This window comes from Coenobita brevimanus, chromosome 46 (assembly GCF_032717465.1).
Source record: "Coenobita brevimanus isolate Jiangsu-jjx chromosome 46, ASM3271746v2, whole genome shotgun sequence".
Taxonomy (NCBI): domain Eukaryota; kingdom Metazoa; phylum Arthropoda; class Malacostraca; order Decapoda; family Coenobitidae; genus Coenobita; species Coenobita brevimanus.
In genome coordinates, this window is record NC_136999.1 from 8098397 (window position 1) to 8113723 (window position 15327).

Here is a 15327-nt window from a genome sequence, read left to right on the forward strand (position 1 = left end):
AGCATGACGTTCGTTTTGGATTGTAGTGACGGTGGGTGCCAATTGCTCTTTCGCAAATTGTTACATTATCAAGTTTTTTCAGGTGACTACATCTACTTCACTGCCACCCAATAGACCATGGCCTGATCAATGATATTTCTGTATGTTCTAAATCAGGGGTGGGGAACCTTTCTCCTATTAAGGGCCATTAGGATATTTTTAACATCATTTGCAGGCCATACAAAATTATCAACTTAAAATCAACTGTAACCCAGTACATGATCTCTCTCTCTCTCTCTCTCTCTCTCTCTCCTCTCTCTCTTTCTCTCTCTGTCTGTCTGTCTCTCTGACTGTCTGTCTGTCTGTCTGTCTGTCTCTCTCTCTGTCTGTCTGTCTGTCTGTCTCTCTCTCTCTCTCTCTCTCTCTCTTTCTCTCTGTTCATTCTTGAGTTTATGAAATTGCATTTATGAATTGCAATGGTCTTGCAAGCCTTATATGGCCCGGACGCTGGACGTTCCCCACCTCTACTCTAAATGCAGGAAGAATCATTAGCTCATCTGGGGTAGGAGGTTGTGCATCATCATGTAAATGTTTTACAATTTCATAATTATTTCTTTTGGAAATAAGTCTATCTATCTATCTATCTGTAGCCTGATACCCTAATCCCGCAAAGGGTGGCTGCAGACAAAATGCCTCCAAGTCGCTCTGTCACCCACCATTTGACTATCCTCTCCCCTACTCACTTCTCCCTCCCTCATGGAAATAAGTACTTTTGGTAATATGGCAACACTTCCATCTCAGTATTAATATCTATTGACTACATAAGGATCATTAAGGCAGGCAGTCAGTATTTGGCAAGTCCCAGTCTTCCCCCATACTACAACAGGCTCCCAACAAATGTACAGTCACGAGACTGTATGGTATTCATAAATTCTTAGACTTAACTTTTGTATCAGATTGCCTGTATGTATGGCTGCCTTTACTCATACAGCTACCAAACACTTCATGACCAAATTAGAGTCAGCAGTAAAGTGGAAAAATACAGCAAAGCAATATCTCATTGATAAAAAGTTAATGGTTATGGACAGTTCATTTGCATAGAAACTGGGTATAATCCTTTTGAAAAATACTACCTTAATTTGATTCTAGTTAGGATCCAATGACAAGGACAGCATGTTAGTTTACTCAACTGATAGAAAAAGTGAAGGCTGTGTATTAAAAAAAATATATATATATTTGAGAACACATCCCTGGCATAGGGTCGTATTCTAAGTTGCTTTGATGATTTTGCGATTTATTTAGCACGTTGCACTTCAATATCCTCTTGTACCTTATGAAAACTACAGTATGTCAGTATCAAAGCAGTGAAAATAACATAGCATTACAAGAAGGTGGATATATATGGTAAATCAGGGTATGAGAAAGAGAGATAAGGAAGCTGATGAGGCTAGGGAACTGACAAGGGATCAAGCTGAATGGATGAATTTTGTGTGGAGAAGTGTATGAGAAAGGTTTGGCAACACTTTTTAACTTGACAATCATTGGATTCACTCTGTCAGATAGAGAGATATAAAGCTACATGTGAACAGGGCACCTATCAAGTGGAGCCAGGATTCTGAGGGCTTGGATTGCAAATGAATGTGTGTGAAACACATTTCATTAGACTAATGTTGATTAGTTCTCCCACTATCATGTTCTTTCCTTTCCCTGGCTTTAAGTACCCTACATTGCCTCACCTGTGTGTGGAAAAAAGAGGCAGGATGATGAATAATACAATACATTGTCAAGGTCAAATATGCAATATATATCACTAAGGATAATGTGTAAAGAGGCCTTCACTGGAGGGACTGCACCAATGTCATCAGCTCCAATGTATCACCATTGTGATGGGAGAATATGGTAAACATTGAAGTCACAATACATGGAGTTTCTGACAGAAATAATTTTCATCATTTCTGAAATTTTGTGGTAGGTGGGGGCGCTCACCATCCACTTACTCAATGTAGTGCTGCTCTCGGGTGGCTGCCATTTCCTCTCTTTCTTCCTTCCTCTTATGTCCTTCTTTCCGTTTTTCATATTCTTCTTTCCTTCATTCTTTCCTCTTCCTTCTACCTGTGGGTGACTCTACACTGAGTGACAAGCCAAATGGTTTCCTGTACACCAGGAAACCATTTACTATGCTGGGTGGTAACCATATAACCAAATTATGGCGCCTGGTGGTTTAGTGGGTAATTAAGGCGCTCCAATTGGATTGAGCCAGTGCAGGTTTATATCCAAGGGGTGGTTGGGGTTTATTGCTCATGTAATGCCACTCAGGGATGAGTGACGCTGGTCACTCTCATCTTAAATGTCAGGACCAACTTGCCTAGCCCTGGGCTCCTACGCTCCTCATGGGGCAACACAGGATTGGATGATGTATGTATGTATGATTTCTGAAATTATTAAGACATTGAATTTGGTCCAGAGCTCCTAATACTATATGTGGAAAGATGATTTTCAACAAACAAAGAAGGAGCATTTTGCAGAAAATATTAAGTAACTGAGGAAGATCATGACCAAGTAATCCAGTGAATAGAATGTGCGTCCTGGGATATGTTACCCAGGCATTGTTGTCTTGTGTTCTAACCGAGTCTTTACACAGTTGATGGTTTCAAAAGTCTTGAAGCTTACAGTCAGATGGTTTGTAGATGGGCCCAAGATATTTATCTCTATTTATAGCCAGATACACAGTTGATGGTTTCAGAAGTCTTGAAGCTTACAGTCAGATGGTTTGTGGATGGGCCTGAGATATTTATCTCTATTTATAGCCAGATGCCACAATCCCATAAGTGGTAACCATTTGTCTTTGATTTAGCTGTTTAATGGGGAGGGACACAAACCTTCTGCCAACGCACTTGTTGACATGTAGGGAACATGTATGGGTTGGTTATTTGGTTACCACCCAATGTTATAAATGAATTCCTGACTTACAGGAAACCATGGAGTCATAAATAGTTAATGGGAAATGTGTAGTTGGATAAGTTAGCCTTTAGCATGGTACCTGTTAATAATCCAATGGCCATATGCTCAAAGGACAATTTATGTACTACATAAATGTGGGGAACGATATGTGACGAAAGTATTAGCTACAAGGGAAATGATATTCTCTCCAGGACCTCTTCTAAGTTAGTGGTCATTTTGGTTCAGCTAATCAATACATAGGCATTCCTTGCCTCACTCAGTTTTAAAGTTTCTTCACCCAGATTTCAAAAACCTTTGGTTACAATCATGTAGTATTCATCGTGTTTCTCTCAACCATGCCTATTATGACATATATGGACATAGCAAGAACTCACCAGTTTTAGACTATACGTGCAGAGAATGAAAAACTGCTGCACTAGGGGAGCGACTATACTTCCACTGTAATGTCGGACTTAAGGCAGTATTCTAGGTGGCATAAGGAGACTTTGGAGTTCCCCCATTGCAATTCATTTTGTATAGTGCACCTTAGCATTCTTCTGCATGTTATATATAACGTTTTCATATCGACTTCTAGGTGGCATTGGGAGACTATGGAGTTCCTCTACCATAGCGATTCGTTTTGCATAGTACACCATAACATTCTTCTGTATGTTATTTATAACATTTTCATATCAACATTCTAGGTGACACAGGACACTTTTTGTCACCCATTCCTTAATTATTTATTTTTTACAATGCTTTCTGACATTCTCTTGTATATTACTAATGTCACTTTAATACTGACATAGTTTGCATTGATAACAGTTGCCTACAAGAAGATATTGAGGTATAATGGGCAGAATAAATTACTAAGGAGGATGTGTTAGAAAGTCTCCATTCACATAGAATGTGGCACTTATAACTGGGCCAGCCTATTCATAGTTGCTGGATAAAGTGACTGAAAGTATTGGAGGCTCACCATCCTTGTGCTCGTTTGGAGGGTGACTGTTTGTAGTTGTAGCAAGGGGCCCCAGGCAGGGGATCTGATGGTGAGCTGAAGGGGTCAGTGTGAGGTGGTGAGCGATGCACACATGATGAGCTGTAACTGAGGTGGTAAATAGTTAAATTAATAAGTAGCACACCATCACACTTCCACAACACTACACCAACACACTTCCACACTACCATACCATGACATTAACACACCATCACATCACATTGCCAGACCATCACTGTACTGCACCATCACACCACCACATCATCACAGAACCACACCATCACACTACCACACCATCACACTGCCATAATACCACACCATCACATTACCATACCATCACATTACCATACCACACAACCACACCATCACAATACCACACAACCACACCATCACACTATCTATCTCATCATCACCTGACTGCACTATCACACTACCACATCATCACATCATCATACTACCACACAACCATATTATCACACTACCACACTATCACATCATCACATCATCATACTACCACACAACCATATTATCATGCTTCCATGATATCAAACTACCACACAACCACATCATCACACTACCACACAACCATATTATCACAGTACCACACTATCACATCATCACATCATCATACTACCACACAACCATATTATCATGCTTCCATGATATCAAACTACCACACAACCACATCATCACACTACCACATCATCACACTGCCACACCATCACACTGCCTCATCATCACATGACTGCACTACCACACAACCACATCATTACACTACCACACCATCACACTACCTCATCATCACATGACTACTATTACACTACCACACCATCACACTACCTCATCATCACATGACTACTATCACACTACCACACCATCACACTACATACCATCACACTGCCATATCATCACTCTGCCACACCATCACACCATACCATTACACCATGACACTACCATTCCATCCACCACACCATCACACTGCCACACTGTCACATTGCCACACCATCATACTACCACACCATCACACTACCACACCATCACATTACTACATTATCACACCATCAAACCATCACACTACCACATCATATGATACATCTTCACACTACTGCATCATCTCATGACACATCATCACACTACCACATGTCTCATGACACATCATCACACTACCACACCACAACCACACCACAGTGTCACACTACCACACCTTCACACTGCATCACCACATCAGTATCACACTACTATACCATCACACTACCACACCACCACACTGCCACACCACCACATCATCACACTACCACATCATCACATTGCCACACCATCACACCAAGAGATGGAGTGAAGTAAAATTCTGAAACAGAGAAAGAAAGGAAGAGCTCACATAAAAACTGCCATTACCATCATCATCATCACCCTCATCATCACTACTGACATTGCTACTGCCACTGCCACCTCCACGACAAACATAATAATAATAATAATAATAATAATAATATAATAATAATAATGATAGTGGTAGGTGGTGGTGGCAGCCATCATCCACTCACTTGATGTAGTGCTGCCTACTTCTTCCTTAGCCTTTATCATTCTTTTTCTGTGCCTGCCCTCCTCTCGTCCTATTTCTCCCATCTTTCCTTTCACTTCTTAGTGCTTTTCTTTCTGTTTCAGGTGGCTTTACATTGAGTGACAAGCCAAATGGTTTCTTGTAAGCCAAGAAACCATTTACAACACTGGGTGGTAACCATATAACCGAACCATACGTGCTCCCTACGTGTCAGCAAGTGGGTTGGTGGAGGGTTAGTGCCCCTCCCCGTAAAAAAAATAACTCAAAGTCAAATGGCCACCCCTTACAGGATTATGGCGTCTGGCAATAGATAGATAGAGCGTTTCGTTTCGTTTCGTTTTTAAAGACTCCAACATGCTTGCATGCGTTGGCCTTGGTCACCTAATGGCGGCTCTCCATGCTGCACGATCTGTTGCAGCCTCCCTGTTCAGTCCCCTAACCCTGAGATCACACTTATTGACCTCGTCCCATGTCTTTTTCGGTCTGCCCCTCACAACCCCACCCCCAATATTAACACTTCTCACCTTCCTCACCCAATTATCATCCCCCATCCTCTCCACATGTCCAAACCAACTCAATCTACCTCTCCTCATCACAACACCAATACACTCCAGTCCCAGCCTACTTCTCAACTCTTCCATCATAAACCCAGCCCCCCCAGACCTTGCATGCAGGGACGCACTACACATCCACCTAATCATTGTCATTTCTGTACATCTGAGCTTGCGAATATCCTCCTCCTTTACTGCCCAGGTCTCACTACCATATAGCATTACACTCCTAACACATGGTGCATACAAAGACCCCTTAGCACGTAGGGAGAGTCCTCTCAATGTCAGGAGAGGCAAGAGTTCCCTGAACTTCTTCCAACCACTTCTCACCCTAGCCACAGAGCTAGCTCCAGCCCCACCTCCAGCACACAACATGTCTCCCAAATAACAAAACTCTTCCACACACTCAAGAGATTCACCAGCAAGTTCAATCCTTTCATGCCTGACAATCTCCATCTGCTCTCCCCGGCATGCCGCACACATAAAATCAGCATTATCTTGCAGTCTACCTCTGATACCACTACATCTCTTTTGCACCCATTTATCACACACACCACACAAAATGGAATTACTTCCCACGCCTTTGTGGCAAACTGCACATGGCCAATCTCCCTCATCTTTGACAGTACCGCCACCAACCCTAGATGTCATCAGTTTTGTGTTATCTGCATTTACCCTTAAGCCCTTGTGCCCCATACCATCTCTCCACTTCCTAAACCTTTCCTCCGCCTCTCTTTCCTTCTCTGCAATCAACACCAAATCATCAGCATACAACATCTCCCACGGGAGTCCGTTTCTGAAGTCACTTGAGAGGGCTTCAGGTACCATGATAAACAACATGGGACTCAAAACTGACCCCTGTTACACACCATTGTTCACAGAAAACTCATCACTCAAATCTCCATTCACTCTTACCTGGGTGCGAGCACCCACATACTTAGCCTTAACCACCCTGACCAGCCACTCCTCCAAGCCAACTTTCTCATTACCCACTTCACCACCTCTCTGGGGACTCTGTCAAAGGCCTTTTCCAAATCAACAAAAACAAAATACAGATCCCTTCTCCTACCAATATATTTTTCCTGAAGCTGTCGAACAGTGAATATGGGATCAGTGGTCCCACTACCTGGCATTAATCCAAACTGTATCTCATCAATATTCACTCTTTCTCGAATCATACCTTCTAAAACTCTCTCCATTACCTTCATTATCTGATCTAAAAGCTGTATACCTTTATAATTCCTCTTTCCAGGGCATCACCCTTCCCCTTATACACATTTACAATTACACTCTTCAGCCAATCATCTGAGACAACACACTCATAAATAATCATATTTATCAGGTCAGTGACTAACTTCACCCCTATATCTCCTGAGGCCTTCAACATTTCGGCAGTCAACCCAGACACACCTGCTGCCTTCCCCACCTTCATCCTGCCTATTGCCTCACTCACAGTAGCAGCATCAATCAAAGGCCAAGGGCCAAACACTGGATCTGCTGGCTCCAAACCTTCCCTGTCCCAGTCAAACTCCTCATTCAACAACCGGTTATAATGCTCTCTCCATGCATCTTTAATATCCTCACTGTACACCACTACCCTTCCTTCATCATTCTTCATACACTGCTCACCTATAATATCCCGATTATCCCTCTTCATCTGATTTGCCACCTTAAATACCATATTTTTCCCTTCCCCATGATTTAAGTTATCAAGTAAAAGTCTTTGTGACTCAGACTTCGCCCTATATACCTCTCTTCTAGCCCTACGCTTGGCAGCCATGTATTCCTCCTGGCTACCACCCCTCTTCCATTCCCGGAAGAGCCCTCTTTTCTCCTTAACTGCAGCTTCTACACCCTCATCCCACCACCAAGTTACTTTATGTCTTGGTGGTCCTCTTGTCCAACTGCATATTACATCAGTAACCCTCAAGAGATTGTTCTTGAGGGCTCTGTACTGTTCATTAACGCCTCTGTCTACAGCTCCCTGTTCAGCCACCACACTCCTTATCTCGCTATAGAAGGCATCCCTTACTACTTGGCTTTCCAGCTTCCATATTTTCCTCCTGGGTACATAAGTCCTCTTTTTCATCACTCGTTCTTTAAGCACCATATCACAAATCAATAATTTGTTCTGCTGCGCACACTCCTCACTTCCTATAACTTTAACATTCCTCACTAACCTCCTATCAGCCCTCCTAACCAGAAAAAAATCTATCTGACTGCTATTTCCCCCAGACTTGTATGTAATTAACCTACTCTCTCTTTTCCTAAAATATGTGTTGCACACAATCATGTCCATTGCCTCCCCAAACTCGAGTATCCTTTCCCGTTCCGCATTCCTTATACCATACGCATATCCCCCATGTACTCCTTCATAACCTTGTGCTGCTTCACCTACATGACCATTTAAGTCCCCTCCCAAAACCACTATCTCATCATCATGCATACCACCTACTATGTATTAAATCATCCCAAAATCTATCTTTCTCTACTTCATCTAATCCTGCCTGTGGAGCATATGTCGATATAATTGCAGTTATCTTTCTACCGTACAGGATTTTCACTACCAATATCCCATCGCTTACTCTCATAACATAAACCACCCATTTCTCCGCAACCATCACACCAACACCCCCATATCCGTCTGTCCCCCCCTGCCAAAACAACTTATTGTAACAGTCCTTCCTAGCAATCTTTCTGGCTGATCCACCCCTGTACCGGACTTCCTGCAAACATGCCTCATCCACCCACCTCCCACTGAGTGCCGCAACGACTTCCCCTGCTCTTCCCCTCAAACTTCCCACATTCCATAATAATAATAATAAACATACGTCAGTGTCCAGAATGGTGATCCGAGAGGCATAGGTGAGTCATCATGAACCCAGGCCCAGGCATTGATATCCAGGTCAAAGCGACCACCCAACCAGTAGCTCGAAGTCAGCCCTGCAAGGAGGAAACAGCCATTAATTATTGGTTTGTAATGGAGACTTTATAAAGCCTCTACAGTAGCAAATTATTCTGCACATTACACTGGGGAAAAAGCATGAATTATTGGGTCGTGCTCAAGATTTTGTAAAACATTTACCATAGCAACTTACTCTGAACATTACATGGGACAGCAGGCTTGAGTTATTGGGTCACATTGGAGATTTCATGAAGCTTCTACCCTAGTGACTTATTCTACACCCTACTTGGAGCAACAGGCATTGATTGTTGGGTTGCAGCATACAGCACTACAATGCAGCCTCATTACATGATGCCCTGTTATGTGATAAATCGCTAAAACGATAATTAAAAAGTTATACCCTGTCTCAGTACAATGTTAAAGAATTAATCGCAATTTTGCTACAACGATATTTTTGACAGCCGCCTCTGAGAATCTCTTGTGGACAAGGTGATGCACACAAGGCAAAATGGCCACCCAGTGTTTACATTTGCTGTGATTGTACCATTTCACTCTAGTCTGTGCATGAAAGGCCACTGAAACGCCATTGTTATCACCAGATAATAGTGCAAGTGCTTAACAAATAGCACAGTGTGCAACATTAAGTGAAGTGATAGTTTTTTATGTGTGAAATACTGAAACTTGTAACTTGGAAAATGAGTCAACGTAACATAACCATCATCCTCTTTTTAGGCCTCTACACATCTGACTGAGCCAAGATGCCCTCCCAGTGTTTACATTGGCTGTTATAATTGGTATGCCCTCCCACTGTTTACACAGGCTGTTATAATTGCCTTTTATTTTATTTTGTGCATGAAAGGCCACACTGAAACACCACTGTTTTTGCCAGATTACAGTGCAAGTACTTTACAAACATTGCAGTGTGTGATTTGTTGGCACCGGAGATTTCTTAAAGCCTTTAATTTTGTAACTTATTCTACACATTATACTGGGGAACATGTGTGAGTTACTGGGTCATATAAGAGATTTTGTAAAGCCTCTATCATAGCAACTCAATACATTGAACTGGGGAACAAGCTTAAGTTGTTGGGCCATACTGGAGATTTAATAAAGCCTCTGCCTTGGCAGTTAGCTCTGCACATTACACTATGGAACAAGCATGAGTTACTGGATTTTATTGGAGATTTTGTAAAACTTCTTCCTTAATGAATTGTATGCACATTAATCTTCAGTATCCTCTTGTAATTTATTTATGCAAACTTTGTTGGTACAGTGGTAAAACCATGAAAAAAACTATAAGAGAATGTTAGGCTGTAGTATGCATAAGGAAAAGTTGCTATGAAACCCATCATCCTTTCACTTGATGCAGTGCTATCTTCAGGTGACTACACTGTGTAACAAGCCAAGTGGTTTCTTGTAGACAAAGAAACTATGTACTATATTGGGTGGTAACCCTTTAACCAAGTGGCCTGTGGGTGGAATGAGGTCATAGAATGAGACCTCAGGGATAAGGGCCTGAATAGACAGGCTGCTTGAGACTGAGCAGAGTGGAGAGCTGCCATTAAGTGACCAAAGCCAGTACATGCAAGCCTTTGTAAACAAAATAAAACATGGTCTAGTTAGTTAACATACTCAGCCAGATGTTGTTCATGAGGTTTTACATTCAAGAAATGGCTAAGTTTATTGCTCACATAGTACCACTGAGGAGAAAGAGACAGGGTCTGTCAGCTTAAAAGTCTGAATAAGGAGCTTTGCCATCAGCCCCTGTGCCCTTGATATGGCAACAAAAGATGAAGCATAAGTTAATAAACATGCTACATTACTTGGACCTATATTCTCAGTAGTTAAGGAAGATTTCTAACACTGCCTGCTAAACAATTTATTATATGTACTATGCCTTACTATCATTCTCTGTGTTATGTAATTCATGTATTGATGTATTCTGTATTACTGACATAGAAAAGAATATTAGTCAGTTGTATTCAAAACTAAGTTGGTTAGGAAGAGGTGCTAGGGAGCCTCTTTAACAGACAAGACTATGAGCCTTGCTCTTGAAAAATATGGGAGGTCTTATGTTATACTGTACTCTTTTTAGTTTAACTTGGCCAAAAAATTGCCACCACTCCACTTGAATGGTGAGGTGTAACAATAGTTAACATCAGAATGTTTTGCTAGTTGTAAAGAAATGCTGTGGAAAGGATGTGGAGTTGTAGTATTGTTTTGTTTTCTCCCACTGAGCTACATGAAAGAAGCATCCAAAGAAAAAAAATCAGAAGCTAAGTTAAGGTGAAAAGCATATGCAGTAGTAGCTTAGGAGGCCATTATTTGTTTTACATCTGTTCCTTAGCCAGTTGTTTTGCCCATTTTACCTTAATGCTTTTGCCTCATGAGAAATTCTATACTCTTTTCACCATACACTGACCTATAATTTCCTTCTCTCTTTGATCCCATGAGAAATTCTATACTGTGCGCACTTCAACTTGACCTAAAATTTCCTTCTTGCATTCATCATGTGAGAAATTCTGTACTCTCATCACTCAGCTTGACCCAGAACTTCATTCTTGCCCTTTCGAACACCTGTACCAAGTTTTAACAAGAGATTATACCAGATTAAAATGCAAATCATGACAAAGTGCTTTAGAAAGGCTATAGAGCCATAATATTGTATTTTTCTGCTACTCGCCTAATTAGAATAGGCATCCAAAGGACAAAAAATTTGGCCATTTTCAGGTGGATTATTTATAGGTGTTTTACTATCCACAAATGGTTTTATTTAGGTCAGGAGTGGCCTCTTTATTAAAAACTTAAAGTTCACTTGTTGGTTATTTATGCATTTTGATGTGGTGATAGATTGCATAATTACAGACAAGTCCATGGTAATACTCTTGGGGCTCAGTGATTCACTCTCATTTGAATACTGTATAAGTATCTGGCCTTTGCTGGGATAGAATACCTGTATCAATAATAGACTTGTGTTGACCATTGGAGGGTTAAATATGACAGTATTAACACTTTGGCTCTTGTGACTCACTCTTAGCTGAATGAGTTCATCTGATGTTAGCTGGAATAGGATGTTAAATTTTGCACCAACCATGAGTTACTGGAATCAGTATTAGCATTCAAGCTCCTAAGACACCTGTATCTGAATAAAGTAGTCTGGCATTTGCTGGAATAGAATACTAGAGTTGTCCCAACCATATGAGGGTTAATGGTACCAGTGTTAACACTGAGGCTTCTATGACTTACTCACCTGAGTGGAACTCCCTTATGTTAGTTACTGTACTTGGAATAGATTACACTGACTTCTCTGACCATGGGAGTGTGAATGGTACCATTAACATTCATGCTTCTATGATGCATTCTGTTGAATAAAACTGTCTGTTTTTGTCTTGGATAGAATACTAATGTTGTCCTGACCATAACAGTAGAAACACTGAGGCCCTATGATAGCTCAGCCCAGCCAGTTGAATATAACTGCATGGTGTTAGATGGAACAGAATACTGCCCTAGAGTTGTCTTGACCACAAAATGGTTAATGATGCCAATATGGACACTCAGGCAACTATGATTCACTTAGTTGAATGTGATGGCATGGCATTAACTAGAATATTATGTTAGAGTTGTCTCTTTTTATGTCATTTAAGTCCATAAGCTATAGAAAATCCATTGCAATGTCTTTAGTCATAACTTCTTGAGAGATTGCAGTGTACAGACACTTTACTTACCTGCAGTCTTCATGTAGTCCAGCACAGCATCATAGGTCCCTACGTTGCTGAAGTGTGCCAAATCACCGTAGATGGACTGACAGAACTGCCTGGCTTCAGCCCATGGAACCTGTGATATGGGTCCATATTCTTGTAAGTTTAGTTGGTAGGGTCTGTATTCTTGTAAGTTTAGTTGGTAACATTGGGAGTTAGCATTTCTAAGGTGAATATTTTCATGAATTTAAGACTCAGGGCTTTCACACACCTCTCTCATGGGGATTTATCATTCACATTACCAGTTACCGTGTTACTGTTTTACTGTATGTCATATGATTTTAATGCTGATAGTTTACATAAATATCATACAAAGGAATATTAATATACCAGTTGTAGAAGTAAACTGGTAAGGAGGTGTTATGGCCTTGCCACATGGAAGTTAGAGTCTGATGTATTCTGACCCAAATTGTTGATCATTAAGGTTGGGGTAAAATTTTAAAGATGCACACCCCATTTCTTAGAGCCACATTCTCTTGTTTCTTGGTTCCAGACGTAATGATGGTGACAGTAAGACACTGAATGCCTGAAACCGGGTGTTATCCAGCTTTTCACCCGGTCTGCTAACTCACTCACTTCGAGTAAATGTTGCAAAGAGTATAATCTCACTCACCCATCAACTCCACCCATGATAGGTCCCCCCCAGTAGAAGCCTCTGAGTAGTAACTCTTCCCCCTCTAAGTATCTTCTGATGTAAATGATTAACATGCTTCAACCATGAGTTTCATCTTCCACTTGGTCTCCTCCACCCTGGGTTGACTTTTTCAGTTATCACCCTGTCAGCAGGATCAGCCTCAAGGATATGTGCAACATGTCTCAACAATTAGAATTGGCATTCATGTATTATCTACAGCAGGAATTGGCATTCATGTATTATGTGGGTAATTGGCCTTGATTCGGTCTCATACAGTAATCATTCATCATGCACCTGATTGTACCAAAAATACTCCTTTGTACCAAAGGAGTCCAGATGTCATTCCAAGGCGCTACAGTATTTTGTGTCCATGTCTCACGGCTATAAAGTACAGTAAGACTGGGAGTGCTTGCACCTTGAAGATTCAGATTTTCATCCTTCTGCTCAGATATTGATAACATGAAGTTCTTGAATTCAGTGAATCCATAATGCCACAGACCAGATCTATGTGATGAGAAATATCATCTGACCTGCTGTTGTTATGGATCAAACTATAGCACTAAGTTAATATTTATGAGACATCTGTGTCCTCACCACATACCTAATCAGGCTACTGCATTCAGTGACTAGCAAGTCACTAAATGCTTTGACCTTGGTCTTGCCCCAGGAGACCTTTAGTCTCACTATCTTTGCATTCTCCTGATATGCCTTGAGAGCACTCAGGAATGTGTCCACAGACTCTGCTTGGATAACATCAGCAGCAGCAAAGTCAGAGTTGATAACATTAAAATTCCCAGTTGTTTCTCCACAGTGACTCCATTTCACCACCTAGTCCAGTATGCAATACATGCTTGTGTTGAAAAGTGGGTGTGTAAAAACACATCCCTGTTTCACTACCAAAAAGAAATTGGATGTTCCTCCTTTCCCCCCTTTCCTACACTTAGCATTCCCAGTGTTTGAATATACCAGCTATCATAATCCCTGTGGGGATCCCATGGAGTGACAATGGTTCCCATTCTGGCACTCAGTTTACTGACTTAAACGTCTTGAGACTAACACAGGCTGGTACAGTCCTCACTGGAACTCACGACAGTGTTCTGTTGAAGCTCATTTCTTGGGGACCTGCCATCGACAACTGCTCAGCGTACTCATCCCGGCAACCCCTACATTCACACATCCTTGACACAGCCATCCAGCTGCTGTCTGAACAAAATTATTCTGAGAGAGGGGTCTGGAGCGGATCTTCTTCAGGGCTTGATTAGCAAGTTGAAGATCATGTGCATGCATACAACCCTCTGCCTCATCAGTGATTTCCCTTGCAAACCTCTCCTTGTCTTATTTTAGCAAAACTTCTTGCTTGACGAGACAGAAATTTGTGCTGCTTCTGATCCCCTACCAGATTGACAACTCCTCCCAAAAGTTGCAGCCAGCATCCATTGTGAGACAAAATCCCTCCTTGATCTGGGATGCTCTCCCACTGATTCATCAGCTAATGCCAGTGTAACACACTTAAAGGTATCATTATTGATTAATAGTGTCCTTAACAGTGCTGAGCACCTCAGTCCTCTTTGAGATTGCCACTGCATACTCACAGACAAACTCCATGTCCCGAGTTTCTCAAGACTAAACGATTTTTGATGACTTCCTGGAATTCTGCCAATTTTGATTTGCTGCCCCAGAATACAGCAAGTTTGTGATCAGTAGCAAAGAACTCTACACTCCTGAAAAACCTTGAATCTGTAGGGTGCTTTACTGAGCACTTTCCAGAATGTGGTCAATCTCCTTAGTAACCCCAATGACTCTGGATTATAGTGTCTAGCAGTGAAGAATAGGCCACTGGAACCAGAAACCAGCAATTTCCTGCTTACAGGAATTTGCTAAACCAGAAGGTATTATATTCCTCATTCCAGAATCATATGGATCTGCATATGCCTCAGAGCCTTCCCTGCAAGTGCCACTAACTTCATTGAAGTCCATGAAAACCAATAATATGGGTATATTC

General features: G+C 41.5%; 1 protein-coding gene across 1 annotated transcript in view; it reads right to left on the reverse strand.

Annotated features, from left to right (window-relative positions):
* LOC145398759 (uncharacterized) overlaps positions 1–15327 on the reverse strand; it is a 45426-nt gene that overhangs the window by 5339 nt on the left and 24760 nt on the right. The window contains exons 4-6 of the mRNA XM_080271566.1: positions 12659–12767; positions 8860–8971; positions 3899–4024 (exon numbers count right to left, since the gene is read on the reverse strand). Of these exons, the coding sequence (XP_080127692.1) occupies positions 3899–4024; positions 8860–8971; positions 12659–12767 (347 nt within the window). The remainder of the gene's footprint in view (positions 1–3898; positions 4025–8859; positions 8972–12658; positions 12768–15327) is intronic.